At 50.3% G+C, this 26,915-nt stretch overlaps 15 protein-coding genes across 15 annotated transcripts; 9 read left to right on the forward strand and 6 right to left on the reverse strand.

Annotated features, from left to right (window-relative positions):
* The first annotated feature begins 40 nt into the window (after nt 1–40).
* BDP55DRAFT_268949 (uncharacterized protein) lies at nt 41–2,584 on the forward strand. The gene is made up of 2 exons (XM_060566404.1): nt 41–1,092; nt 1,143–2,584. The coding sequence occupies exons 1-2, from the start codon at nt 108–110 to the stop codon at nt 2,546–2,548; spliced, it is 2,391 nt and encodes a 796-aa protein (XP_060435301.1). The 5' UTR covers nt 41–107; the 3' UTR covers nt 2,549–2,584.
* Nucleotides 2,489–3,365, reverse strand: BDP55DRAFT_647519 (uncharacterized protein). Its single transcript, XM_060573783.1, has one exon. It carries the CDS (start codon nt 3,302–3,304, stop codon nt 2,621–2,623), a length of 684 nt encoding a protein of 227 aa, XP_060435302.1. The 5' UTR covers nt 3,305–3,365; the 3' UTR covers nt 2,489–2,620.
* Nucleotides 3,366–3,817: 452 nt separating this feature from the next.
* On the forward strand, nt 3,818–5,694 carry BDP55DRAFT_542531 (uncharacterized protein; the record flags this gene model as incomplete). The annotated part of the gene is made up of 4 exons (XM_060568318.1): nt 3,818–4,295; nt 4,529–5,295; nt 5,348–5,525; nt 5,579–5,694. 4 exons carry the CDS (start codon nt 3,818–3,820, stop codon nt 5,692–5,694), a joined length of 1,539 nt encoding a protein of 512 aa, XP_060435303.1.
* Nucleotides 5,640–6,809, reverse strand: BDP55DRAFT_647520 (uncharacterized protein). Its single transcript, XM_060573784.1, has one exon. The coding sequence runs from the start codon at nt 6,629–6,631 to the stop codon at nt 5,801–5,803; it is 831 nt and encodes a 276-aa protein (XP_060435304.1). The 5' UTR covers nt 6,632–6,809; the 3' UTR covers nt 5,640–5,800.
* A 3,129-nt stretch (nt 6,810–9,938) lies between these two features.
* Nucleotides 9,939–11,112, reverse strand: BDP55DRAFT_268974 (uncharacterized protein). The gene is made up of 3 exons (XM_060566405.1): nt 10,904–11,112; nt 10,687–10,848; nt 9,939–10,635 (listed from the first exon to the last, which is right to left on the reverse strand). Exons 1-3 carry the CDS (start codon nt 11,029–11,031, stop codon nt 10,062–10,064), a joined length of 864 nt encoding a protein of 287 aa, XP_060435305.1. The 5' UTR covers nt 11,032–11,112; the 3' UTR covers nt 9,939–10,061.
* Nucleotides 11,113–11,266: 154 nt separating this feature from the next.
* Nucleotides 11,267–12,010, forward strand: BDP55DRAFT_647527 (uncharacterized protein). Its single transcript, XM_060573785.1, has 2 exons — nt 11,267–11,623; nt 11,673–12,010. The coding sequence occupies exons 1-2, from the start codon at nt 11,277–11,279 to the stop codon at nt 11,905–11,907; spliced, it is 582 nt and encodes a 193-aa protein (XP_060435306.1). The 5' UTR covers nt 11,267–11,276; the 3' UTR covers nt 11,908–12,010.
* Nucleotides 12,011–12,853: 843 nt separating this feature from the next.
* BDP55DRAFT_724165 (uncharacterized protein) lies at nt 12,854–13,128 on the forward strand (the record flags this gene model as incomplete). The annotated part of the gene is made up of 2 exons (XM_060578855.1): nt 12,854–12,909; nt 12,960–13,128. The coding sequence occupies 2 exons, from the start codon at nt 12,854–12,856 to the stop codon at nt 13,126–13,128; spliced, it is 225 nt and encodes a 74-aa protein (XP_060435307.1).
* Nucleotides 13,129–13,364: 236 nt separating this feature from the next.
* Nucleotides 13,365–14,415, forward strand: BDP55DRAFT_647530 (uncharacterized protein). Its single transcript, XM_060573786.1, has one exon. The coding sequence runs from the start codon at nt 13,639–13,641 to the stop codon at nt 14,293–14,295; it is 657 nt and encodes a 218-aa protein (XP_060435308.1). The 5' UTR covers nt 13,365–13,638; the 3' UTR covers nt 14,296–14,415.
* A 269-nt stretch (nt 14,416–14,684) lies between these two features.
* On the forward strand, nt 14,685–16,757 carry BDP55DRAFT_764401 (uncharacterized protein). Its single transcript, XM_060580921.1, has 4 exons — nt 14,685–14,906; nt 14,963–15,030; nt 15,080–15,442; nt 15,508–16,757. The coding sequence occupies exons 1-4, from the start codon at nt 14,747–14,749 to the stop codon at nt 16,675–16,677; spliced, it is 1,761 nt and encodes a 586-aa protein (XP_060435309.1). The 5' UTR covers nt 14,685–14,746; the 3' UTR covers nt 16,678–16,757.
* Nucleotides 16,750–17,307, reverse strand: BDP55DRAFT_647533 (uncharacterized protein; the record flags this gene model as incomplete). The annotated part of the gene is made up of 1 exon (XM_060573787.1): nt 16,750–17,307. A coding segment is annotated over exon 1 (284 nt), but the record flags the coding sequence as incomplete, so codon positions are not given.
* A 1,109-nt stretch (nt 17,308–18,416) lies between these two features.
* Nucleotides 18,417–19,620, reverse strand: BDP55DRAFT_647534 (uncharacterized protein). Its single transcript, XM_060573788.1, has one exon. It carries the CDS (start codon nt 19,476–19,478, stop codon nt 18,465–18,467), a length of 1,014 nt encoding a protein of 337 aa, XP_060435311.1. The 5' UTR covers nt 19,479–19,620; the 3' UTR covers nt 18,417–18,464.
* A 322-nt stretch (nt 19,621–19,942) lies between these two features.
* Nucleotides 19,943–20,626, reverse strand: BDP55DRAFT_627252 (uncharacterized protein; the record flags this gene model as incomplete). Its single annotated transcript, XM_060571729.1, has 2 exons — nt 19,943–20,455; nt 20,507–20,626. The coding sequence occupies 2 exons, from the start codon at nt 20,624–20,626 to the stop codon at nt 19,943–19,945; spliced, it is 633 nt and encodes a 210-aa protein (XP_060435312.1).
* A 246-nt stretch (nt 20,627–20,872) lies between these two features.
* Nucleotides 20,873–21,793, forward strand: BDP55DRAFT_627253 (uncharacterized protein; the record flags this gene model as incomplete). Its single annotated transcript, XM_060571730.1, has 1 exon — nt 20,873–21,793. The coding sequence occupies one exon, from the start codon at nt 20,873–20,875 to the stop codon at nt 21,791–21,793; it is 921 nt and encodes a 306-aa protein (XP_060435313.1).
* Nucleotides 21,794–22,256: 463 nt separating this feature from the next.
* Nucleotides 22,257–23,554, forward strand: BDP55DRAFT_269092 (uncharacterized protein). Its single transcript, XM_060566406.1, has one exon. It carries the CDS (start codon nt 22,381–22,383, stop codon nt 23,407–23,409), a length of 1,029 nt encoding a protein of 342 aa, XP_060435314.1. The 5' UTR covers nt 22,257–22,380; the 3' UTR covers nt 23,410–23,554.
* Nucleotides 23,555–25,446: 1,892 nt separating this feature from the next.
* Nucleotides 25,447–26,697, forward strand: BDP55DRAFT_542352 (kinase-like domain-containing protein; the record flags this gene model as incomplete). Its single annotated transcript, XM_060568309.1, has 2 exons — nt 25,447–25,950; nt 26,008–26,697. The coding sequence occupies 2 exons, from the start codon at nt 25,447–25,449 to the stop codon at nt 26,695–26,697; spliced, it is 1,194 nt and encodes a 397-aa protein (XP_060435315.1).
* Between the last annotated feature and the right edge of the window lie 218 nt (nt 26,698–26,915).

Genomic DNA, 26,915 nt, shown 5'->3' on the forward strand with positions numbered 1-26,915 from the left:
GCAGGAATTCGAAATCGAAATCCGGAAAAATGCCGTTGGAATACATAAGTGCACCCGATGCGAATTTCGCCCCGCATCAACGACGGGATCAACACGAACACCTGAGAATGGCTACCAAAAATCATTGGCTTGAAGTACGATCCCGCAATCCCGGTCTAGAGGGCCCATACATCCAAGAGTACCATAAGGCGTATCGATCAATAGATCAACATGGGTCGTCAAAACTAGATGTTGTGTTGGCTGTTGGCGGAGCCACTAGCGAGCGGTACTTTGAACTACAACCTTGTCTGACGAGACAAACCGCTAGCTTGTGCCACACAACGGCAACCAACGCAAGCCGGCCTAGAATTCTCCTTAATTGTCAGTTGCCACTTCGCTGTGAGCTGTCTCGCATCCCGGACGCCATCGATCACGGGCATCACTCCCTCCACCATTTGAAGGGAGTCTTTCCTCACGCGCCTCAAATATCTACGAGCCTCTATATTGAAGTGTTAGCACCTTTGAGCTCTGTTGTGCTCCTCTTCGTCGCTGACTTCGGTCCTATTTCGAGGATTGTTGACTTCTTGTGGGCCTGGCTCAGATCAGCAATGCTCAAACCACCTCCCTTCTGTCCTGAGATCATCCTGGTAGCTGAACGTGATAGCCAACTAGATTTGAACGCTATCTTTTCGCGGCTTATTTCTTCCGGCCTCAGCAATCTTCGCGTCAGTGATCCTAACCATGCCTATTCCGAAGGGGACATCGAAAAGATTAGGGATGCATTCCTCCACCTCAATATTGTACCTGAACACAGCCTGAAAAAATATCTACCCACTGCACTGCAGCGCACTTATTCACGGCGTTGCGCGTTGGGCCTAGATTTCTCGGCAATTCATTGGAAAGCGCTTACGAGAGCCGCATTGAATCTATATGCTGAGCAACCAACCGTCGCAATCAATTTCCCCCGCCTTGCGCGACTAGGCAAACCGGTTCCGCACGATCTAAAGACCCATATCACAGAGTTCATTCAATCTGCCAAGAGCGATAAAATTGATCACGCAAAATTTATAGCATCTGCTCTCGTCCTAGATGCCTTTCCGCCCGGCATGCACAGTAAGTCACCTCGAATAGACAGGGTTACAATATGCTGACTGGCACGTTAGATTTCTTACCAGAACACATATTTGACACCATCTATAAGCCCATCATGAAAGATGTGAAGGTGGATTATCTCATGCGGAAGATCGAATCGGAATTTGTCGCCATGGCTAGGCAGAGTGCAAAGTCTGGCATACCGTCTTCCCGGTTACATCTAGATACGATCAGAGAGTTTCAGGACTATTGGCTTACCAGATCTAACAAAGCATTCTGCACGATATGCATAGCACGCCCTTCGCGATACAAACTCACCTGCGATCATCAGATTTGTGACGTTTGTGCGGTTATTTTCCAAATGGATGCCACCGAGCTCGCCATCGAGATCCCAAGATGCCCACTATGCTTGAAACCAAATCAACTTACATTTTATCCGGTGCCAGCCACAGCTAGTAGAAGAACACTGAGTATCAGCGGTAGCTCAACTCAAAACATTGTTCGATATCTCAAAGACCTTCAAGTCTTGCTTGGACTGACTGCTTGGCCCCTAAGAAACCAGTTCGACGAGGTGATTGCTTCAGATCATGGTATGGAATGCTCCCTCGGAGAGAGAATTTTCACTAATGTAGCAGCGATGTTTTTTGCTCTGACACTGTTCCTCGAAAAGTGGAGTCTTTCGGAATGTAAGTATCATTTGAAGGCACTCAGACGACCAAGCTTTCGGCGGGGGAGTATTCTTCGTTTCGGTCAAGGTCTCGAGTGGTGTTTGTGCGACATACATTCCGACACCCAGACTCTTATTGTCCTGGAGGGGCGGCGGACGATGTTCTCAAGATTCCCTCAAAGTACCCCCAAAGAGTTTCAGCCATTCGTCAAAACTCGACAGCAAGGAGACACAGATCGACAATGCGATCTCCTGATCGAGTACAATGGAACAACGTATAGCCCCAGACTACTTGAGTCGGTTTCGATGCAACTAATTTGCAACTTGTTTTATGTCGAAGCCATGAACGCGGCTTCATTTTACACATCACCGGAGGAGCAGCAGTTCTTAGTAAAATGCCGGTTGCCTCCAGGACCTGGTCTTCTTGATCTTCTTGAGAAGCTTCAAACGAATCAAACCTACCTTATGTACAATCGAAGCCAAGACGAGATGGCGAGAACTCCGTTGGTCACTCGTGAAGTAATGTCGGGTTGCAGGGAACTCCAAGGGTTCTGTCGGAAAATTCACATGTCTTTGTGGTCACTTGATTCTATGATCGATATTCAGATAGGAGCGATGGACAAGGCCAGTCAGAACATTGGTAGATGTCCCTACAAGTTTCGAGATTTGATCCGTCATCAAAAATTAGAATGTTATTTTGGGACGGAGGATCACCGAGTCGAACAATCGCTGGCCATCGTAAAAAAGGACTGGAATGAGATTGATGTCAAATTTGAGGAACTATACGAAACACTAGATCAGATACGGTAATAATCATTGATTCCAAACAAAGTTTCTCCCAAAAACATAGATGGCATAAGACAAAGTTCCGCGATTCCTCCGTTACTCGAAGAATTTGCCAGCCAGAGAGAGCAAGGCCTGTTTACGCCGGATCGATATCGGTCTAGGGTGATGCAGTGGCAACTCTTCAGCAGAAGCGCTGCAAGCTTCGCCAGCCGATGCTGTTGGTAGGCTTGACTGAAGAAGCATTGATGGCAAGATGATACCGCTGGCTTCCATTAGTTTCTGAGGCGTTGGGGCGTCCTCGTCTATGATGCTATCCGAAGGTAATGCCATGGGGGGCGTATGAGGCAGCATGTCTATGAACAGTTCAGATTCCGCCTCATCATTTTGCCTTGGCTCGAATGATGATTCTGTTGTAATGTTGCTCGAAGAGCTAGAAACCAGAGGGGGCGTAAAAATATCGCTGTAGTCCTCGTCGATGCTGGGCTTCATAAGAGCAACGGGAGCGTAGGCCTGGGAAGTCGGCACTTCCGTCACTGTGCGGTCTCTCACAAGGTCGAAGTCATCCGGACCTTTGATACAGTCTGCAGCGACCGATGTATTTGTCTGACTTCTCAAGAAGCCAGGGTGCGATTCATAGGCTTCCACTTGGCCTTGATAATGCACAATGACGGCGATCTGTGCGCCATAGATGCGGTAGAAGGTATTTGACTTCTTGAAAATGCCATTTCTGCGGTTCTCGAGGCCCTTGCGAGGATCCTTATTGCTTTTGAGACGCGGCATTATGACAAAAGGAAAATTCGTAGAGAACGAAGTAGTAGGGTTGACTTGTGGAACTGTGAATGCGCACTTGGAAATGTGTTGAGTTTCGCCCAGGTGTGGAGGGCGCCTGGCTGAACTTTATATCCATCAAGAAAGGCATTTCTCCTCTTCCATTCAGCCCCGGCCCTCTGGTTGTTCGACCTCGATCCACTCTCGTCCGGCGGCTAAAGAGCTGCTGCCGCATGGCCCCACTTATGCCGACGTCTCCCGGGCGGCTACGTGGGCCAGCCGATCCGTTGTGGGCTGCCGCTACTTCACAGCCGAGCATCATTGTCTTGTCCACTCGGCGGTTAGAACCCGGGGTTATCGGGCGCGTAGGTTCCCCCTCATTGTTGCGGACCCCTGCGAAACGCGAACACATTTAGAATTTAGAAATTTAAATTTAGGATTTCCCAGCGCTGTATTTAAAGACCGCTGGAGCTGGCCTGAGCCTCTATTGATTTCCTCCGCATCCCCCCTGTGAAACCGGCAGAAATGGATATCGCAATATTCTACTTAGCTCTATTCTATGGTGTTGCAGTCTCCCTGATAGGCTACCGAGTTCTACAGCTGGTATTGCCAATCTTTTACTCACAGGCTTCCCGGTTCATTACGTATCCGTTACTTGTGCAGAGAAGCAGGTGGAGAAGTCCAACTCGTCTCCAGGCTATACTCAGCTTTGTTTTTATCTCGGGAAATCTTGCCGTATTACTCTACCCTTTTTCTCCTCTTCCCGAGGCTCGTTCCATTCAGAAACGAGCTGCCCTCGCCGCCCTTATCAACCTGCTTCCGGTTCTAGTTGGACGGCAGATCCTTTCGCTTTCCACTCTCCCGTATATTTCCGCAAGTAGTCTACAGCTCGTGCATCATACTTTGAGCATCACAATTTACGTCGAATGTCTCATACATTCCATCATTGTTTTATCAACAAAGCCATCCTACAATCAGTCATTAGTGTCAGGGTACATCGTAGGTTCTCCAGGCATATGTATATGCGTTGATAAATATGCTAAGCGCGAGTAAAGATCTTCTTAGCACTACTGCTAGTTCCGCTGCCTTTTCTTTGGCCATTAAAGAGACTTCTGAGCAATATATCCTTAGTCCTCCACCACGTTTTTGTCTTCAATTTGCTTTCGGCGATCGTGTGGCACATGTTTTCAGGTTTACTCCTTATGCCAAAGATAGTCGTCATCCTGCATTCTGTAGTGGCTGTCATTGGCTTCTGCATATTTGTCTTGAGGCGCACAGCCACTAAAAGAGCAGCCATAATCAAAGAGGTCAATTATACCGAAAACTTGATTCTTGTCAAGGTCAAAACTCACAAGCCGGTCGCTATCTTTCCGGGTTGTTATTTCTTCCTTCGTCTCTCTGAATCTAGGTCCCTGTTCGCGTCAAGACTTTTCGATTCCGATCCAAGACAGCCATTCTGGTACGGACAAGGGGAACAATTATCTCCTCGCAACGTACAGAATCTCATGTTCTTACTGCCTTCTCACAAAAAGCATGCCAAAAGGTTGAGATATTTGGAGGAGGATCAACGAATTGACCTAAGCGGTCCTTACGGAACTGATCTGCAATTACATCACTATGAAGACGTCCTTCTCGTTGCCAAAGGCAATAATCTTAATGGTGTGCTTTCCTATGCGCTCTCACTTTGCTCTAGAAGAAATCACGACGACAACATACGTAGCTCGATACAAGAGCTCCAGAGCGAGGAAACCAATCTTTTGGCCGAGATTGAGAAGCTTCAACATCAACAGTACAAGGCAGAGTCTCCGAAGCGAGCTTCAAAAATCAACAATCTCAGTCAGAAATTGTCCATAACGCAGGATCAGATTAAAGACCGTCGGGCGCTAGCTTTGTTCAACGACAAGGTGAGAAAAGTGGACTTACTTTGGGTTATTGAAGAAACCAAGCAGGCTTCGTGGGCAGCTGAAGCTTTTCAAGCTCTACGAAAACTAGATTCTAAAAATGTGGGTTCCCTCAGTACCGCTCTAGCAAGTAACCATGTTGAAATCCTTTCAGAAACTGATAGTAGTGTGGTGTATGTATCCCGACGCACACTACCCCCCCTTGTTTGATATGTTCAATACATCTAGTCACTGGCAGTCGTTCCATGCTGGACCTTCGACTACAGATGCACTTCAGACTATCGACTTCCGTATTCGAGAGCGGCAGAGTACGGGAAGAATCGCAGTTGCTTGTAGGGCCACGCTGCGCTCCTTAACTTATCTTAAGAGTACTGACATAATTCAGGTTGTGGAGACACGGAATTCAATGGACAGGTACGCAGAATGGTCATCGGGGCGTTAGAAAATGCAAGACACATAGAGTTTATTGAGATTGAGAACTGTTCCCTTGACCTTCGGTAGGGACAAGGTCGTAGCTTGCTTTGACTTTGTAGTAGGAGTTTTCAACATCTGTGGGCGGATGAATAGCAGGATAACCAAGGTAAAGAAATAATAGTACTTTCGTTTCTTACATGAGCCGAAGTTGTATGTGCCTCAAAGTCATTTTCGCTTCCTCCTGATCCCGCACCGTCCCATGTCTTTGACTCATATGCCGAGTTTGTTCACTCCCTTGATAGAAATCGGTGTCGCGAAACTGGCAAACTAATTGACCATCTGACAATCCAGCGAGCTGTCGCTCGGATGTGGCGAACGATGGTCTCGACGATGCTTCAGGTTTGCTACTAACTCTGCTGTGGAGTGCTGATGTTCTCATCCACCTTCCGTCCATTGATGCTTGGTGTCTATAGAGGAGCATCTGTAGAGACGGAAGAAGTGTAACACATCCATGCACCGAGATACGACGGCGTGCACACTCTATCCACTTCTGTATTTGAGCGACGCTCGCTCCGACATCAGTCTGAGAGGCTTCGAGGTCTTTGAGTAGTGATACGGAATCCTGAATATCATCGCACGGATGGCAAATAACGCCCGGAAACACGGTTGAGCTGACCAGTCTGAGACGGCAGACTCCTCCCGTATTAAGCCCCACCCAACATTGCTCGCGCAAGGGACCCCATTGCCAGTGACCGCGGGCCCATACAGCGTGTTCGAAGAAACACACGGAGTGGTTTCTGTAAGGACGCACTGAGCATTCGAATAGATTTGAGCAAGAATGGTTCAAGAACGTACAGTGTTGCGTATGGGTGCGATGTAATGTGTAAATCAACGTCATCACTGCAACGGACAAAAGACAGAAGGATAAAAGGACTTGAGCAACAAGCTGAGGGTGAGAGTCCTGGAGAAACCGAATCAATACAGGGGCCAATACTATGGCCACGGTCTGAGCGTGGGAAGGCATTGTCAACAAGAGGTAAAGGTAGAGAACGAGAGGGTTGGGGTTCAAAATGATGGGGGGCCCTTCTTAACCCTGAAGGACGGACTGACCGTCGCCAGCTTCATAGTTCCCTGATCCAATCTGAGGAACATTTGGGAAGAAAGTCTGCGGAATTTCGTCGGTCCAACAGCATGTCAGCTCAATGCAGGCCGGTTTTCTCGTCACCAACAGCATTCTTAGCGCGACGACATTGGAGTGAGTGTGCCAGCGACCAGCAGCTCATCCCAACCAGTAAGTTTCCCTCACGGCACACCATCAAGTTTCTTAGCGTGAAGTCTGCTGCGCCTACCTCGGGCAGCATACACCGTGTAGATACGGGCTGTAAGACCCGACAGACTGGAACGCTAGTATATCCCTGCATGTACCCATGAGGGGGACGAAGTACTTGCATCACGCGTCCAATTAAAAAATTCATCAGAATCCACTTAGCGAGAAATGCAACCCTACGTGTGTTCAATTACAAAAGCTGAGTACATGTATAGTAATCCTACCAGACAGGGACGATGACAATTTAGCCCGCATTTTACGACCAGCATACCCTTGCCAGCCCTCCTTCTTATCTCCGCTGTTCGTTTCCAAGTTCCGGGTAGGGCCAGCCCCCACCGTTCGTCCCGGGTTGAAGACTTGCAGCAGTTCGTGAGTTGGACTAGCACCGTCTATTGCTTCTCGAATCGTCATCGCCCTCCGTGTCTCTCTTTCGCTTACGGCTTGGCTTTGATTCCTGGGCTGCCCCTTTCTGCCTTTTTGACTCGCTCCCATGCGCTTCACCTTTTCGCTTGCGGCTTACTGGTTCTTCAATGGCCGAGCTATCATCCGCCTCGTGAGGTGATTGCTTCAGGTGACCCGAGCCCGTCTTTCGTTTCTTAGATCCAGTTGTATCTGATCCTTCGACTTTGCGTTTGCTGTTCTTTCGGGTTTGGGTGTCTGCAATACCTTTTTCCTTCGCCAATCCAGTCTGCTTGCTCACTCTCTGTGGCGTCTCCGATGCAGGTGCCTCGTTTTTGCCTCCACCTCTCCCCTTACCAATCATATCGTCCCATGTGACGTGGCCCTTCGTCCGTTTAGAGGGCTTCGTTAGTTTGTTGGGTGCCTTTGGAGCTTCTGTGCGTCTCATCGCGGGCTCCTTGAGCTGTCGTTTGCTCAGCTCCTCGTGATCATCTTCATCAGAATCAGAAATGTCTGGTGTGAATATTGGAGCTTCATCATCGGAGTCCGATTCAAAATTCGATTCGGGGCCTGATCCGACGCCTGGCTCAAAGTCTGACTCCGAGTTTGACTCCGAGTCAGATTCCGATTCCGAGTCGGTGTTGGAGGCGGATCTCGGATTCAGGTCTGAATCATCGCGATTGCGGAAGGTGTTCGGGTTTGTGGAGAGTCTTTGGGCCCAGATTTGGGATTCAAATCTTTTGGCTTGGATATGGAGAGCACTGACGTCCTCATCTGACGAACCGCGCAGCCGGTCAGCGATGATCAGAAACATCACCAAACACGCTCTGGTTTTTTCTCGGCTCTGGCTCTCGTCTTTGAGGAAAGCTCGATAGCTAGATCTCTGCCGAGGTTTCAACCGATCCCATTTCTCTTTCTCGTACAGAACTCGCTCCCAAGCAAAGAGAATTGATATAAGCGTGGCGGTGACTTCATTAAAGTAGTCCGTCTCTTTATTGAAATAGTTAGCGAGAAGCTCCATGCCATTATTCCGCTCGATGTGAGAGTCTATAGTTGCCATTGCGGCTTGATCCTCTTTGCCGAGGAACCCTTTGGCTACCGCATCTTTAGCCCACCGTGTGACATTGGTCACCGACCGAACACCGGGAATGCTATTGTTTGGTTGAATTTCAATCATGATTACTTGATCGGAAGATTCTCCTTTCAGTGGCAAGATAGTCTGTAGTACGAGCTGGGGAATGTGTTGCAGGATATGTTCAACTCAGCTGGGGCCCGATGCTTTAATACCTGACTCTCGGCGCTTAAAGAGACAGAAACCGAAAAGTTGGTTCTCGAATTTTGACTTCAAGGAGCAAAAAAGGTGAAGAGGAAGAAATAAGGAAAAAGGAAACTGGCCTCAGGTCGAGCTCAAAAATTATAAATCTTAGCTGCCGCCCTCGATAACGTAGTAAGTCACGCGCACTTTGCTCATCGATCTCAGCCGTACAATGAAGTTGTGGTGCCAAAGGTAAAGTGCCCAGCGGAAAGTTAGATTCTCGCTAATTGGAAAAGCTGCTATGATCTCTTCGTTCCCTTTATGGGCCAGGAGCGTTCCCAAACTCTTGCCTTTCATAGCCCATGTAAAAAGCAGAGGGTTGACACCCGAGTTGAGGAGCAGCATGAGGAGAGAGATAAATCTGAAAATGTGCAGATAATGACCTGGAAGGACAGACGGAGACGCAACTCTCGATTTCGGAAACGCCGCCAGACGTTCTTGAAGTCCGCACAGAAGCTCCACGAGGATTGCGAAGTGGACGTTTACGTTGCTGTCCGAAAAGGTGATCGCTTCTTCAGCTATTCATCTACACCTGAGGAAGCATGGCACATAGAGGAAGCCAAACGTGTATGTTCACGCCCTCGAGATATGGGCTTCGTCTGATGCAAGGAATAGAAAGACTGTCACCTGTCGCCCACGTCGCAGACATCCGAAAGCTTTGAGGTCCACAAAGGATAGATGGCAGAACAACAGTGGTGGTATGTCTGATATATCACGTAGAGTATATACAGAAATTCAATTGATCTTCTTACGGAGTGTTGCTTCCTTTAGGAGTCATGATTCCGCTGTCCATAGGTTCGGGCGTGCCCGGGCTGTACAGACTCCAGTGCTGACCCATTTTGTTCGGAGACCGAAAACCATTATCGAAGCCCTTTTAAGACGTTAGATTCTTTACTTTCGATTCGCGATGAACGTTAGCTTACAATGTTCCCAGTGTCCAGGCTGACGTGGGGCTTCGCGTGTCTCTGTAAATTGTCGACCTTGGCATGGAGACGTCTCAGCTCTTCCAGAATCTTAGATAGGAGGCTGAGCTCTGCGAGGTTTGCGCCTCCGTTGAATGCAGCAGACGCGGGACAGGCCCCGACGTCCGAGTAAGGTACCAGATGCAGCCTGCCGTGGGGCACAGGTCGAGCGTCGCAAGTGCCGCACCTCTCGGGGCGAAGCTCTGGCAAGTGATAAGAAGACATGGTTCGAAAACTGATCGAAATGCGTAGGTAGTGAGGCAAGTTTGGCACATGGCAGGGAAATGGTGAGATGTGTGGGGGGCTTTATACTTTGATATTTCTAATAGACCATATGAACCAAGAACTATCGATTGCCATACCTCTTATCCCAACGCAAGTCAATCCCACGAAAAGACGGCCTAACTTTGTTTAGCAAGAGGAGGAAATGCAGTCAACCGCGGCAAAGCTTTCAGACATCCGCGCTACAAGGGGCAGTCACAGTCTGCATGACCGTAAGGGTTGACACAACGGCCGTAAGCGCCGCGGTTGTCGTCAAGGATGTCGTAGGATCAGAGGCAGTGTTGGTGTAAAATGTCGCCAATGGATCCGACACTGATGTGGGCTCCGGCAACGCGGTTGTCTGGCTAGTCGAGGATCCTGTCCCGCCGGCGGCGCCCGTGTTGGTTGCCAAAGTTGTCTCGGCGGCCGTTGTTCCCGGAGGTCCGGGAGCTGTGTTGCCCGGAGAGTCAGTGGCTGGCGTCCCCACTGTAACACTGGTGGTCGAGGTTCGGGAAGCGGTGTCACCATTGCTGGTAGTTGTGGTGGCCTCCACTACGAAGTTCGTGGTGATACTTGTGATCAGGGCCGGTACGGTCTCAATGATGGTTGTCGACGACCTAGTCACGGTTGCGAGGGTGGTGCGGGTCAAAACTGACTGGGATACACAGCCTACTTTGCCTTGGTTCTGGAGGGGAAGGGAGGGGTCCCCCCTGCCACCAGTGATCATCGCGCGGGTACAAGAAGGCACTTGTCCGGCGCAGTGCCTGCACATGCGTTAGCCTGCTGCTGTTGGTCACGAAACATGAGAATCAAACCATGTGATGTGAGCTTCGCCATTGGGTGCACCAAGTGGCATCACAAAGTTATTGATCTTTCTATCAGGGCATTCCGCCTCGAAAGAGTAGCTGATCGGAAGGAAATTAGGGTCGGCAAAGTAAACCGTTGCTTCGCATCTCCGGTTTAGCGGGTCCTCGATTCTATCTCAAGTCAGCGGAAGACGGACGGCGCACAGTAGGTTGAGAGGAGAATTACGTTGCAGTCACGTTGGTTGTGCCAGCCTCGATTGGGATGGCGGGGCTCGAGACGCAGAGGAAAGGTGGTTGATATTGGGCAAAAGCATGCGGGAGCAGGATGATGAGGGAGAGCATGGATGTCTTCATTTTGATGGAATTGAGCGGTTCCCGAGCTTTTGGGAGGAGCTAAACGACTTTGGCCACTTTGGCACGATACGCAGATGCTATATACCATTGAAGCTGGGGCGCTTACGCGGTAATAAATTAGCAACAATCTAAAATTCGAAATAGATTTTGAGAAGTCTGAAACGCGCGACTGCGGCTGGCAAGCGCCCATACCTGTGCAAGCGCTAAGCGCTCTGGAATACAGATTATAAGATTAGTTCAAATCAATGGACAATCGCTGTCGATGGAGCACGGCCGAGCAGCACTTCTCATCTTCTTCATCAACAACTATGGATACCACATTCGAGGATTGGCAGAGATACCTTGACTGGAAGGAAATTTCCGATTCTATCCCAACCGGTATGCCCGACATGAACCTATCGCCTCAAGACGTGGTTCAATTTCCTACACGTCCTTTTGGCCTGGAGGGGATACCCGAAGTAGAGGAGAATGCCCCTGTGCCCGACCTCGAACTAGACACCTTCGAAGGGCCTTTCAGCAGTTTGTGCCTCCCGCAGATGGACCGAGGTTTGGACCTGGGCAGAAGCAACCAAGATAGCGAAGAGATCCTGAGGTAAACACACGTGCGCAATCCCAATGGGCATGGCTAATCACATCTTCAGGCGCCTGGATGACATATCCGCCCGCTTGTCTCGGCTGGAAAGCACTGTGACGACGACTGCCAACGACATGGAGCGAGTCATGCACACGGCTCGGGGAGCATTACAGAACCTGATTGACCTGGCAGATGGCTTCTATGATAGTATTGAAAAACTGAAAACGTGTATGGGCCTGTTCACCAAGGGGTTGGTAGAACACTTTTTCGGCGATGACGCGACGTTGGAAGTCGAAATGTAACGCTCGTAGTTGAAGACGTCGTCTGGGCATGGACAGGGGTCACACTTCGCGAAGTACCTGCAGGGGTATTGAGCCTTGAAGCATGTAACTGCCACCACTATCGCACACGTGTAATAAAACGTTTTTTGATTTTTTAATTTCTGTAATTGGGCACCTTAAGCCGGTTCGGGTATATCTTCTGCGCAACCCCGCCCCCGTGATTCGAGCTGCATGCAAGGCAAGTCCCCCGACCCGGTCCAAGGATGCGAACTTACGACAAAGCTCTCCCCCCCGACCCACTCTCAACCCGAAGGTCCAGGCCCAAGCGCCCAGCTCCAGCTCGCGTCCATGGAAAACGCCCCAAGAAAAGCCCTTATGAACAGGCGGTGACATACGAAGACGACTCAGACGACGTGGATGCCAATGCCGAGAGAATGAGCAGCCTGCAGAAAGAGAACGAAGCGTTGCGCAGCCAACTCGCTACGCTGAACAAGAGATTAGCCCTGCTGCAAGACCAATGCAACCACAACCGCGAGACAGTCGCCGCCCAGTCCCGGCAGATCCGGGTGCAAAACGACCAAGTCGCCAAAGTCGCCGGCGCTGTCAAGGAAGCCTTCCAGGGATACCAGGACGCCATGCGACGTCTGCGCCTGGAGACACCCGTTAGCCCGACCACCAGTAGCAGCGGCAGCGAGGAGATCCAGGTCCACAGTACGTTCAGTCTTAGTGATAGTGAGAGCGAGTATTCCGAGAGTTAAGCGCCTGACGCCGTACCCGCTTGGTGCTGAAATTGATTTCCTGGATTTCGTTTTGCCTTTCTGCTCCTCGCGCTTATCGCAACAACGCCTTTCTGCGCGACTTATAACATCGCCGACCTCCCGCTGTTTCGCTTTACCTCTCACCAACCTGGAACTCGAACGCCATAAACTTTGCTGCCCTCCCCATACACAAAACAAACGCCATTAAGATGACTCTCGGAAAGCTCACGTTGGTTATGGCCAGTGCCTACGCCGTCGCCAAGCTGTAAGTCTGGAGATGCCGAAGAAGGGCCGTCGCCTAACTCGTTGTACTAGGCTCGAGAGGGGTGGCGATCAGTTCCCCACTCGCCTCGCCGGACGCCCCGCCCACCACGGCCGTCGATCGCGCCGTTATCAGGACGACTATCGCTCCTCTACCTCTAGCTCGCGGCACAGCAGCTCGCCGGAGAGGAACACCCGCCGCCAATCTCGTAGATATGAATGACTGGGATGGAGTGTGTTGGTTCGCCTGAGCGCGCTAGGAGGGCCTCTTGGCATTAGTACCTACTTTTTGCGGTTAGAATAGTCTGTCCCTGAGTTCTCTGAATACATTCGATGCGCATCGTATCCAACAAATCCCATAACCTGCTGTGCCTATGACTAGGATAATGTCCCTGGTGGCGTGATCTCATTGCTTGCAGTGACCTGACATGTACCTTGTTTTTACACTGAAGCCAGCTCGACACGAATCCCTGCTAAGATGCGACTGTGCAGTGAGCGCCAAGCCAGGCCCGGCGCATGTCCGCCGACTTTGCCCCATTTGAGCTGTTCGGAACGGGGTGGGTCCGGAGCACAACGCGCGCGGGTAGTGATCGGATACCGTATTCATCTTGTTCGATTTCGGAACCGATTTCTCGTTTACACGCCGGCGCTTGCGTGATGAAATACCATTAAATACCGCAACAGCTACGATGGTACACTGTACGTTAGGAACCAACCTCTGTCCAACGCCAACATGATTCCTATCATTTGCCAGGTTGTCAACGCCGATCACAAAGGTCTCGCCGGAATGAGGGTAAATTTGGAATACTCAGGCGCTTATCAGTTTTCCTCGTCTCTCGAATCCTTCACCGGCCTTCAGGGTCTCACATCCAGCTGGACGCCCCGCCAGGGCTACGGTGGCGGCACTTATGGATACGGCGGCTTCGCCGGTTGGAGTGCTAGCCCACGGATCACCGTGAGCTTCATGACCGAGCGCTTCTTCTGCAACCCAACACCTTGGTCGAACATCCAGACCACCATTGACACACATGCGACTGGTTCTGCGAGTCACCACGTTCTCCTCCGGTTTAGTCGAGATAGAACAAGCTATCAAATCGTGCATACATCCAGGCCCTTAACTCCGCTTGTTTATGGAGAACGTCAGATGCCTGAAGTCGACTGGAATGCCGACCTTTGCATTGATCTGCCTGAGGCTTTGTCGCCGTCTTCTAATGACACGGGACTACTAGATACCCCGCCGTCATTGAGTCTGCCGTCTCCTTTGCTCGCATCATTTGGCGAGCATGATAATCTTATGGATGTCGAGCCCCGATCTTTGAAGAGAAAGGCCTCGTTGACCGAGAGCGAGGGTCCTCCCAGAAAGAGACGTCTCCGTTCATTTGCTTCTTAATACCAGTCAGGTCGTGGTCATGGTCTTCGGTTTTCAGACACATTTGCCGTAATATGGAGTTACACTGGCTGCTCAATTCAATAAATTGCCGCTTTGATTTAGATAGCAAAATGAACTAAGTTTACATTGAAAATAGAAGCATGTCCCTTGAGAAGCGGCTAGATCACTACTGGTTTCATGATGAAGTCCTGTAAGCACTGAAAACCCCGGTCCCTCGAGGTAGCACATAAGCGCCCATGCAAGCAGTAGGATGGTTGGACGCAAGGCCTGAATCTCTCATTCGTTCCATGGCATCAAGCGGGGCTTTTTAGCCGCGACAGACCTCCCTCGACGCGAACTCTTCTAAGTGGCGGCAGGACTGGAAATATTTAAGTATCCATCCTTCCACAGCCTTCGTTCCTCGATCAAACTTCTTCGTAGAGGCCTTCAAGACCCCAATCACTTGCGCAAAATGGATTCTTCCTCGCCAGCCGTCTCGCTTTCCGCAGGTGATGATGAGTCTGTCAACTTATCTACCACCCAGTCAGCCATGCGCATCGCACTTTCACACTGCTTTCGCTGTATCAATCTCATTGCTCAATTCGGAGACGCTAATAAGATTGAGTGCAAAGGTTTGCGTGCCACTTGCTTCCTAACTATTCTTAGACCCCTTTGCTGACCTACATAGACTTTGTGCACTCTGTTTGGCGGTCCAATTGTGGGTATTGCCACCACCAGAAGCTCACATGTGGAGTGGTAAGAGCGACATTCCCAGTCCCGGAGCATGCCTCTGACGCCGTGACAGATGCCGGATCAGTTTTACGATCAGTCTAAAGAACTCATCGAGGTTCATGATCGTTTCTGGGCTGTGCCTTCTCGCCAGACACCAGCCCTCAAGGCAGACCTCGTCAAGCTTATGACCTCATTCAGGTCCAGGACGCCTGCTGTTTCTGCCATCAATCGCTTAGTGCGTAGCGAACGTGGAAAGAAACGCGTGAATGGCCACATCCGCGCCATGGAAGGCACTCGTGGGCCCACGGTTACCTCTAGTGAACAAATCGATCCTCCGACTGCGGCGCCCGATGACAAGGCTGTATTGCGAAGTGTAGTCGCGGTCTTGACCGAGAATACATCGACCCTCCGCGAGGTAGTTTCTCAGCTTAAGATGGTAAGTAGCTAATATCAACGATATCGAATGTCTAGTTGGAAGACCCGTTCTGACACTGCCGGTAGATAAGTGATCGACAGAAGCAAACACCGGCTGGTAGCTTACCGACGTCTTTTCGAAGTCCAGTGCGGGCTGGCCTTCATGGCATGACTCCTATTTCAGTCACTTCTGCTCATGCATCCCCCCGGACTGATACCCAATCGACTGAGACTGTCGAAATGCCTGTTCCAATGCGCCTTTCTTCTCCTGCCACATTGCTACCTAGTCGCTTGCTCCCGCAGCCCTGCTTCCGGCCCCTCGTAGCTTCTCAATCCTTCAGCTTCGGTTCTTCTGCATCCATGCTATCAGAGCCTGTCGGTTCCCAGCAGGGGGATCTGTCGAATTCCCCAGATCATATTCGTCGTCGCCAGTTGCATTCGCCTGAGTCCAGGACAGCCACTCCAAGGAACGGCACGCCTTCGTCTTGCCATTCCAATCCAGGTGGGGGATCACCGTTCACGACACAAGATACGGCATCAGCGGTCCAACATCCGAGTAACTCCTCCGCCGGAGATCTAGTGACAAACCGCAAGAACGATCACACTGGCACTCTTCCCATGCTTCGAAACTTGGGGTCTCTTTCAGCCTTCGAGCATTCAGTCACATTGCCACCACTGGAATATCTCATGGCCCCCTCACACTCTGTGCCATCACCAGGGCGCCCAACTTGCCTGCCGGACGTTGCTGACCAGAGTGAAAGCCCTGTGTCGATGGGTCCCGTCAATATGAGCGATTCCAACGTCGAAGACCACTCGATGCCACTCCCAACTCCGTCACTTCCAGCTTCATATCTCCCTCAGCATGAGTCTTCCATCACGCGCTCAGAAACTGCGGTTAACCGATGTCGGTCTCCCTCGATGGAGGCGCAAAGATCAACAGTCAGCCCGCTGACTTCTGGTTCCATCACGAGCTCATTGCAATTGCCACGAGGACTCAAGGACATCACTGGACAAAAGTTTCGCTCCCCTCTCAGCACGGTCAGCATCGAAAACGTTCTTCCCCCTAACACAAAGCGATTGCGGCGCCCTCCTACCCGGCATGTCCTGGGCAGCCGAGTTGAGACCCTTCCTAGGTCACTGAATTTTACACCGGCCCGTTGGAAGCAGCCAGTTTCAGACTGCATTCACGTCTCTTCGTCCAGAGCTTCCCCCCCAGCTATTAGACGTGTCCGCCGACGAACGCGCTTGAGAGATTGATCATGTCGCTCTTCTGGGCATTGTATAGTGTGGCATCTTTATTGAAGTTTCAAATTAGCTAAATCGCGTGTTGCCCTAGCCTAAACAATTTGTTCTCCTATTTTCCTCAATCATCTTCAGAGTCTAGGTCTTCTTCTGAATCGTCTTCCATACCTCCCATCGCTCTGAGATAACGCCCGGGAATCCTATCTTCCCTCACTTTCTGAACCCTTTTCAGAGGCTTCTGGCCAGCCATCTTCCTCGCTGCGTTAATAGTGTGGTCTCCACATCTATTGCCCCACCTTGTATTATACGTCGTCTTCGTGAAGGCCTGAAACTCCCGTGACTTTGGTTTCGCGGCAATAATGTAACTTCTCGTCTTTTGGACGTTGCTTGCGACAACACCCGTTATCATGTCAGTACAACGCTTTACTTTGCCCAAAAATTCCGCACTTTTAGGGTACAGAGTCGTGCCCCCATTGCGTTCGAAACGCCCCGCCTCTTTGCTATACTGAGAAGCTAGTACCAAAACGCCACGATGCCAGTCCGGGTCTTTCCCTTTCCCAGGAAGAAGGACAAGGAAATAGTAATGAATGCGGCAAAGAATCCGGCCTTCAACTGAATCCCCGGACGTCTTGGATGAGGTATCAGGATCTTCGGGAAGTTCGATTGTATCCCAGCCAGGCTCGCTCTCCTCAAGGGGCGGAGTGCCTAGATAGAAGCCGTCCAGGCGGGAGCCCCCATTCCTGCTCTTGGTACCGTCGCTTGTCTTTGGAACTCCCTTGTTGGGGTCTGTATCTGATCCAAAGACCGAGGAGGAGGATGGGGGCTTAGCTGATTTGGTGGATTCTTGACCATGGATTGCTGCGTCTTTGGCTTGACCCTGGGAACGTTGATCTTTGTCACTTCTGGTATTATCTTGTTCATGCTCAGAGTTTTGTTCTCGCACATCAACATCACTCGCCTTGGGATTGCTCTTGTCGGAATCTGATCCTGAGACTGGATGAGTGGATTGTGACTCAGTAGTGCCCGTGGACTGATCGCTGGCTACCACTGCGTCTTCATTCCTGCCTTGAGAACGTTGATCTTTGTCGTTCTCGCCGCCGCTATTATCTTGCTGACGCTCAGGGTTGCTTTCTCGAGCACCGGTATCTGCACCATTCCCATCTCTGTTCTCTTCCCCGACACGTTCCTCGGTAGGGACCGTAGAGTCTTCTCCTTGGCTTGAGATTACGTTTTTGCTGGGCTTAACCCTCGAACTCCCAGCTTCTTCATTTCTCTTTGGTGGATTGGTGTCGGATCTCCAAAGATATTCGTCTACGGGTATAGCCTCTTGCTTCTCATGGCATGCCGTCAGCCATGTCTCTTTCAGTAGGGTAAATCCGTTCTTCTCGGCATTCTTGAATTTCTTAGTCTTTTGGTCCACTTTAGGGCCTACGATCAGGTAAAAAGTGTGACCCTTTAGATATTTTTTCTCCTTCGCGCCGTCCACCTTATTGACGACCTTCGCACCCAGTTCCAGTGCCGTCTCTTCGGCGGCTGACTGGCCGTTTGGAAAATTGCCAGCAAAGGCAAGAGCATAATTATCAAGAGCAGACGGCATTTCGGGAGTAAGCTGGATCGGAAATGGTCGGTGCTTCCAGCCTTGTTTGATATGGATTCCACAAGAGGCGGCAAGGCGCCGCTTTTTATGTCGAAGCAGGCTTGGTACGTACAGGAATATAATTAAGTTTCTGTATTTCAAATCCATAAATTTAGATCCAAAGTCGTCACTGGCAGTTGCGAAACGCGAAGCCAACCTTGACAATTTATGTGCATCCTACTAAGTCTATTAAAGTGGCTTTGTTTCCAAGCGCCGATAAAATCAGTTCCCACTTCCCGTTTACTAAGGCAACGTCATTCAGGCTTACGGCTTTCAGCTGGGTATGCCTGTGAACAAAGTCCACAACGGCATGTCTGGCTACATAGACACCTGCCAACCTCAAAAGCAGTAATTGAGACTGTTGAACATCCTCCAAAGGAAAAATGAAGCCGTGATGACGGTAAGCAGCTACCGAAAGCCTCTGGAGATTCGGAAATGACCGTAGAAACTCAACGAAAGCCGGAGTGTCTGTTGTGGCGAGGAATAAAGCACCGATGTCTAAGTCTCTAATCCATTCGAGCTCGCATATGGTCGGAAATTCTGCCAAGCGACTTCTGATATGCAGAGAATGAATGCGTTTGAATCTAGGCAAAAGGCGACACACGATGTCAAGGAGATTTCCAACAGAGTCGAAGGTCGTCGGTGACATCCGAATTTGGTGGCGTAGCTCAGCAAGTTTGGCCTTCCCCAGTCTGCCGACTGTCTTCTTCATGAGAGACGAAACTACGATCTTTTCCAAAGGTGGCAAGTGCAGCATAATCCGTTCGAGTTGCGCCTGGTCATCATCGATGTTGCGGCGACGTTCTTCTTTGATAAAGTTGAGGTATGCGTTGAAAGCTCCCTGTGCAAGTTCATCGCTTGTAGCCCGTTTGTCTTGGCTTGAAAACATGCTTTGGGGTGCATCAGCGACTTGAAGAGGGTGGGTGGCCCAATCGTCCCGTGTGCAGGTCGGCCATGTGCCGTGGTATACAGAAAGTTGGCGCGTGGAAAGACCGCCAGATGTAACGAGATTCTCCAGTTCCGAGAGACAAGACGTGGTATTTAGGACAGCAATATGCTGAAAAATAGAGCGACGACAACAGGAAGCCACGCGCCGACTTACAAGTGCAAGGCTAAGGAGGTCAGAGAGGTCCAGGTATGACGCGACCTCCTGCAAAATTTCGACTGGTGCGGCCTCCATACTGAGAGTAGTCTGTATTGATACTAGAGTTTCAAACTTACTCTATTTCACATGGTCAAATATATAATACCCGCGGAGGTCCAGGCAGTCGCTGCCGCCGCGGCAGCCATACAAAAACTGGAATTTAATTTTCAGAAACGACAACTATGTTACCCATCACGCTTAATTGTGCCCGGCGCTTAGGCGAGCTGCAAGCGCTGCGTGTGTCCTAAGCCAGCAAGCCCCCCCCCCCTCCCCTGCCCCAAAAAAACCAAAAAAAAAAACCAAAAAAACCTGGACGCTTGGTGGAACTTGCCGCATTGGCGGCATTGACGCGTAGGTAACAACGCGATCAGAGCCAGGTTCGAGAGATCAATCTACTTCAAGCCCTTTGAACTCAGATAATGTTACGTATGGTCAGGGAAGTGGCGGATTTCAGACACTTCAAAAACCTCGGCAGGATAGAGATCATTTTTATTGTCTAGCTAAAAGAACAATCCAGCCCCCAGCATGTTAAAGACTATCGTAGTGCCGAGGAACAGGCCGCTGCAGAGGGCACTGTCACCAGACTGGACATCGAGGCCCCAGCCGCTCAGTGCAGTCTTCATCATACCGATGGTTGTAACCATGAAAATGGCAACGAATAGAGGGACACACATGCCTAAGAACAGCAGAACCTTTGCCCAAAAGCCCAGAACCCGGCGCATCCAGAGTATGATAACGTACAAAATCGCTGTAGAACTCGCAAGGAAAAGATCGCTAATAACTAAGTCGTCGAAAATGAGATCCTTCATCACGTTGATCGCTTCTGCCAAAGGTCCGAGGTCGGGCCCGTCCACAAGATTCCTCGCAGTGTCGAGCGCGTCGTGCAAGGAGGAACAGTTGACTGTGCCCTCTCGGAATCCGAGACATGCTCCTTGGAATCCAAGGCTGAAGTTCGCAACTTGTCCGAGCTTGAAGTCCTCAATGCCAGGATTAGCTGGGTTGTAGAACTTCTTCTTGTCAATGGATCAATGAATCGCTGCCTGCCAAGCTCATGAGGCACCTACCTGAACTGTGATAATCCCCTGGTTCCGAAGCTTATCAGCCTTCTGGAGGACGATCCCTAGCCCAAGATGAAGTGCAAGTGACACTAAGGCGACCACGGATAGGAATACCCTAATGCTCATTGTTTCGGCGATTCTTTTTTGGCACACTGAATCTGGTCAGAACAATTAGCTACGTAGGCGAGCCTTATATTTGTAGACGTCTTTGGCACCGTCTAGCTGAGTTCCAGGAATTTAAATCTTCGAATTGAATTTTAGAAATCTCAAAATGAATTGTTGGGTGGACGGGGATCCTCGCATACATATTTAAAGCGATGCCTGTCCATACAGTTGCATCGAGGAACCAAAAGACTATCCGCCAGTCCCGCCATGATCCAAGAAACATTGCAATGGGCTGCCGGGCCTGGAGACCACTGCGGGAATCTCCAGCCTCACTATGCATCGGACGTCAATCAATCAACACCGTATTTCCAATGGCTACCCCATTGGCCGCAACCATGCGCGAGTGAAGCTGACCCCTCACCGCTAGGGCCACAAGTTGAAGACAGCCTTCTCAAAGAATTTCATGCAGAGCCAGAGCCGATGGATATTGACTCCGATCTGCCTTCGCCTGGGCTATCACCCTGGAGTCACAATAGTACGAAGGCTACATTCACACAGGAGCCAGAACCGGAGTCTAGTAGGGCTGTCGACGCCCGCAAACCCCGTGCCTGCCGCACCAGGACCAACTCAAGTCGCGGTATCAATAAACGGAGGTCTCTCCACCTGGCCGATGTCGTCCCTACATCACCGCCATGGAGTGCCATCATGCGCAGCTTACTGAGTCAGACTCCAAAAATTCTCGACCAGAGCTCGTGGACAAGCGTCCATAACTGTTGGCGGGACGTGCTCCAGCGATCCGCCATGACGGGCGATGTTAGCCAGGTGCAGGAGGTATTTCGATTTGTAGATGGCATTATAGACAGTTCTTCAATGCATTGGCTAACAAGATGCGCTTATTTGCACCTTACACGAATGTTAGTGTTCCTGACCAATGTCATTAAAACAGATCGGGAGAATGGCCGCCTACGACTAGAAATCGGTAGGGGCGATGCGACCGTTGCTTTGGAAATCTATCACCAATCACAATGTGGGGTTTCGGCTCAACAAACCTTGAAGCAAGCAAAGAGACGGTTGCGCATTGCACGACGATGGGCCGATCTCACAGGAGGGTCTCTCCTACTGGTGTTTACTTACCACGATAAAGCAGACATAGTCATGTACTTACTGTTCAAATACACTACTACATAAGGTAAAGCTGACTCTAAGTAGCCGAAACTTTTCCATTACGAACCGAACTCTTAAAAATGTTGCGAGGAGTACTATTGCGGGATTCCCTCACCGATTAACGGGGCCATCTAGCGAGCTCATCCAACTTAGTGACATGGCAGTGCAAGGTTCACTGACAGATGCACAAGCAAACATAGCTTTGTCAAGGTTGGAAGCGGTGTTATGCGATGCGAAATTAATACGAAGAGCACAATTTGGTGACAACCCGCGGCCCCCGGACACACAAGGGTACTTTTAGAACCTGCTTCTTTTGGTTGGGTCTCCTCATTAGAGGATATTTTGGGGGATGCCTTTGGGGGATGCCTTTGGGGGATGCCTTTGGGGGATGCCTTTGGGGGATGCCTTTGGGGGATGCCTTTGGGGGATGCCTTTGCGGGATGCCGTAGGATGAGTCATTAATACAAATCCCTGTGAATCTTACCTAAGCACGGACCAGATGATCCACGTGATATATGCCATATCTTTAAGGCGTTCATCGTATCACCTATCGAACTGCCTTGCGGTGCATATCGAAAAAACAAGCCATTGCGGAAACTTTTACGGCAATCATGACCACCCAAACCGACACTGTCGTCTTGTGGAATGACTTCCTTCGAAACTACAACCATGAAAATAAGCTCTTCAAGACAGAATTTGACAGTTTAAGACAATCATTGCAGTCGCTTGAACAACGAGCGATAGCTACGGAACGGCAAGTCGGCGATCGCCTCGACCGCTTCGAAAGTCGAGCGCGAAGTACGGAACAACGTATTGAGGATCGCCTCGATCGTTTCGAAAATCGCCTCGATCACTTCGAAAAACGAGCGATTGATTCTGAACAACGAAGGGCTGAATCACTACAAATCGCGGCAAGCCTGAGGAACCACACTATTCGAATTCCGACTCTCCGAATCTACCCCCTGGTTGCCTTTGACCTCGAGCGGGGTATCGTCGAACCAGAGTCTGAGTGGTTTCCGAAGAACGCAAATGAGTTCTACTCATTGAGAAATCCAAAGACCGCTCGTCAACGCCGCATGCTGAAATATCTGGTGGAGTTCTACGACGTGTCGCAGCACATCGATGCCTCGGGTGATTCGAGCGATTCAGGTAGTCAGGCCGACGTTATACAAGATCCCGAAACGGCCGTCACTATGCTGGAAGGTGTTCTCGGTCTCAATGAAGATAATTTCATCCACTTCAGACGGCACGTAGAGGAGTCAAGCAGACGCTTAGCACCCACTGCTGGCAAGCGATTTCAAACCGAGGAACACGAGCGAAGGACGAGGCCCGAAGTGTGCCAGTCATCGGTTTTACCTCTTCGGGTGCAAATGGAATCAATCTCTCGCCATCTCCCTGCCGAGCCCCAACTTGCCAGTCCACCACCGAAGGCGCAGTCATACGAATCGGAAGACGCGCATATTAGTTGGGGGTCGCGCCAAACGCCTTCAGATCAGCGGCAGACTGTCAACGGGCTGGCTGCTCATGTTCGTAAAATGAAAAAGTTGACACAGGAGCAACAGGGAAGCGAAGAGAACAAGAGGGAAAGTGACGGTAGCGAAAGTCCCACCGCAGCATTCACGTCTAGTGAAAGAGGGTGATAAGTTCGTGCCTATGGTTTCCCGTACGCCTAGTCTGTGTTGCTCTTCGTCACCACGTTCGCATTAGCTCTCCATGATATCCAAGAATATCGGTCGCTCTAGAGCGTCCGTCGTTATATCTGAAGCGAGACCCGCCCAGTCCCTGTCTACATACATACAGTCATTCCAAAACGTGAACAGCCGCCCATCTCAAGGCAACGAAGAGCAGAGGAATCATGGACGGTATCGACCTATTGAAAAATGAATTCATCCGTCAATGATCCGATCATCCACGTTCGCAATCACTCGATCACGTCCCAATCGTTACGCCGCAAAGCAACCGTGGCGCTTGGATCATGTCATCCATGCGCTCTCCTCGTATCATTGTTGCAAGGATTGATGTCATTGTGATGCTTTCTTGAGAAATTTCTCTTTTTGGGGCGCTATGCGACCCAAGGCTGTTGCCTAGAAGCCATGCACGTTGGTGATAACAATCTGTACACCCGCGTCGGCTGTCACTACACCAAAGTGCTGCAGCAGTCCCATTAGGGGGTGAAAATGGCGGGGTTTGAGCGCTAGTAGACCTAGAAGGCCGACAATGTAGGTGCATGCATGCTGCAAGGCGTTTCTCAGCTTGTGACTCACATGGGCCAGTTTAAGATTTGCAGGTGTCAGTTGCGAAAGGTCTCGCTGCAATAAAACAGAGTGCCACCGAAATACAGATCTGTGCCGACCAACGCCATTCCGCGCCCTGCCCGTGACTGAGCGACACAAAGGCAGCGTTTCCAGTGGTTGGATGTGGCTGTGTGATATCACATATGACTTTTGATATAAGTGGTGTCTATCTGGCCTTCATGAATAAGTTGAGTGAGCAGCCTGACAACAGCACGCCTGCACTTGGCAAGAGAAGTGTTAAACCCCCCACAACTAGCAGTTGCTTAGACTTCTGTCAAGTATGCTGAGCTTTGGCTCAGAGGTTGAGTGAACGATCCTGGTGCTTCTTGGCATCCGGCTTCTTCTAGCCAGTACCCTTGCCACAAGTGCAGGCGTCCTCAGAGGTTGTTGGTCTCGGCTAATTATTGCTCTGATACGAAAGATTTTATTCTACATTTTACCTTGCTGCCTTGAAGCACCCATGCGGGAAGGCAACTAAAAACGCTTCGCCATATCAGATGGGTTGGTTGATGCTGACATGGCTCAGTGTGTGTGTGTGGGGGGGGGGGGGGGGGGGGAAGGCATTCTTGGAAGAATATAAAAGCCCAGCCGCGGAGCAGATGAAAGCAAGACAAATCTCTAGCCAACTTCACGTTCATCCACTTTTGTATCCGCCAACCCGCCGTAACTTGCTTTGTTCTAGGTTGATATTTGCTTCGCATCTACATCTATCGTCCTCCGCCACGCCAATCTGTGCTTATTTCCTCACAAATCGAGGTAGGATCTCATAGCTTCCAGCTCAATTGACGAATCATCAACTCAAGGAATACAAACTGAAACATTGCTAGCCAACATGCCCGCAGGATCCAAAAGCGCTTTTACAACTTGTGCTACGCTTGGTTGTGATGGGGCAAACATCGGACGCGGCCAAGCGTGCCCCAAGGGATGTGGTTGGACGCGCCCCTCGAACGACGGAAAGTGATTGATTAGCAGCACATGGTGGATGGGTCATTTCCATCACGGAGTGTGACAGTCCACCCCTCATCGGGAGAACGCAGATAACATGAGCAGACTGTTTTCTATCAAATATATGCATGTAGAAAACCAAAATGTAGTTTGTGTTTACCAATATCCATCAATCAGCTCACCAAGGCAGCACTGCGTGTTTCTCTAATCAAATGAGAAAAGTCCACACCGCCGTCTTTGCCACGCACCTCAATTGTGTCACACAACTGCCCATGCATACGACCGTCTGCGGTGGGCTAGCTAATTAAAGTAGCTGCCACTGTGGGCCCAATGCAGCGTTCAGCCCATCCTGCACTTCTATAAAGCCCCAAGCAATCCTCCCATTGACTTGGCCCTCGAAACCCCACAAGTATGTGAGTGATCTTCTTCGTACTCCCAATGGACGCAAATTCGAGTTCCTGGACAACAGTTCGGGAATTTCTTCGGGACAACGACCAACATTCTATCGCATGTTTCGAATCAGTCAACTGGGATCAGCTATGTCAAATCGCCTCGAATGCCAATCGCAACTTGGAATGTGTGGCTCTTGATCAGATAACGAGTGGACTCAACAATGTCGTCCGTCAACTTGAGTTTTCCGACAAGACTCGCTGGGCAGCCAGGATTCCCATCATCAGAAACCAGCGTCTCGCTTCTTACAGCACGAAGCTAGACAATGAAATAGCAGCCATGCAGTTTATTCGAGAAAATTCCAGTTTGCCAGTCCCCCGAGTCTTTGCGTACGACACTGACGCAAACAATGGCGTCAAAACTGCTTATATGCTCATTGAGGTCTTGCCCGGCATCGTTGCTATGGATGCTCTCGGTGGTCATAAAGTACACGGTGGTGTGATCCCTATGCGGTACCGGCAGACCTTCTATCGCTCCGTTGCGGAGTGTCATGTAGGTACTCAGCGGCTTTCCTTCTTAGTCTTAACGTGCATTGACTTGCTTAAGTAGATCCAGATGACATCAATGCGACTTCCGAAAATTGGGACTATCATCCGCAATGAGGACGGCGAATACGAGTCTGGGCCGATTCCGGGGATCGGGGGCCCGTTCGATACAGCGGCGGCTTTTTTTGAGGCATGGGCTGATAAGGTTGATTTCAAGCTTGACAAGGAAACAATCACGCAAATGATGCAGAGAAGCCCAGTATCAGCGGCTGAAATGACTCGGATTGTCGAGGAGTTCCCATCGCAGATCAAAAGCATGGCCAAACAGCTGGACTTATACAACAACGGGCCATTTCCTCTGTGCCATGATGATTTCCTCCACAGCAATATCTTGGTCGACGAGGCTAGCTTCAACGTGACGGGAGTTATTGATTGGGAGGGGGCATGCACGGTCCCGTGGGTGCTCGTAGCGTACCCCGAATTCCTTCAAGTCATGCCCAGGTCATTCGACCTGCCCCAGCATTACGACGAAGACGGGCAACCCCTCAAGGAGAGCGTGAGAGAAAGATGGTCCGAGCAGCGAGACTATGTTGACATGGTGAAATCAGTGGAACGTGAGGATAACCTACTCTCGGCTTGTCTCAGCAGCAACTTGAACCAGGCTCTCGCTTATTCCTATGGAGCGTTTACCACTGGAAAATTGGGATTTTATGATAGAGTTGTAGCGCAATTGAAAGAAGGACGGTATATTTAATACCTTCTATGAATCTCTGGACAATCATCTTCTCGGCGGAATCTTCAACTCAAGTTGGTGAAAGAGACTTCCGCAGCCCATCTTTCTCACCATGAATGAATTGTGTTACTCAGTCTCTAATATCATCTCCGTTGCGAGACGAGGATAGCGAGGAGCCGTCCGCGTTAATGGCAATTCAGATTGCGTGGGGTAAGGGTGAAACACTAGAGGAGTGATAT

This window comes from Colletotrichum godetiae, assembly GCF_030913485.1.
Source record: "Colletotrichum godetiae strain CBS 193.32 chromosome Unknown BDP55scaffold_4, whole genome shotgun sequence".
Taxonomy (NCBI): Eukaryota; Fungi; Ascomycota; class Sordariomycetes; order Glomerellales; family Glomerellaceae; genus Colletotrichum; species Colletotrichum godetiae.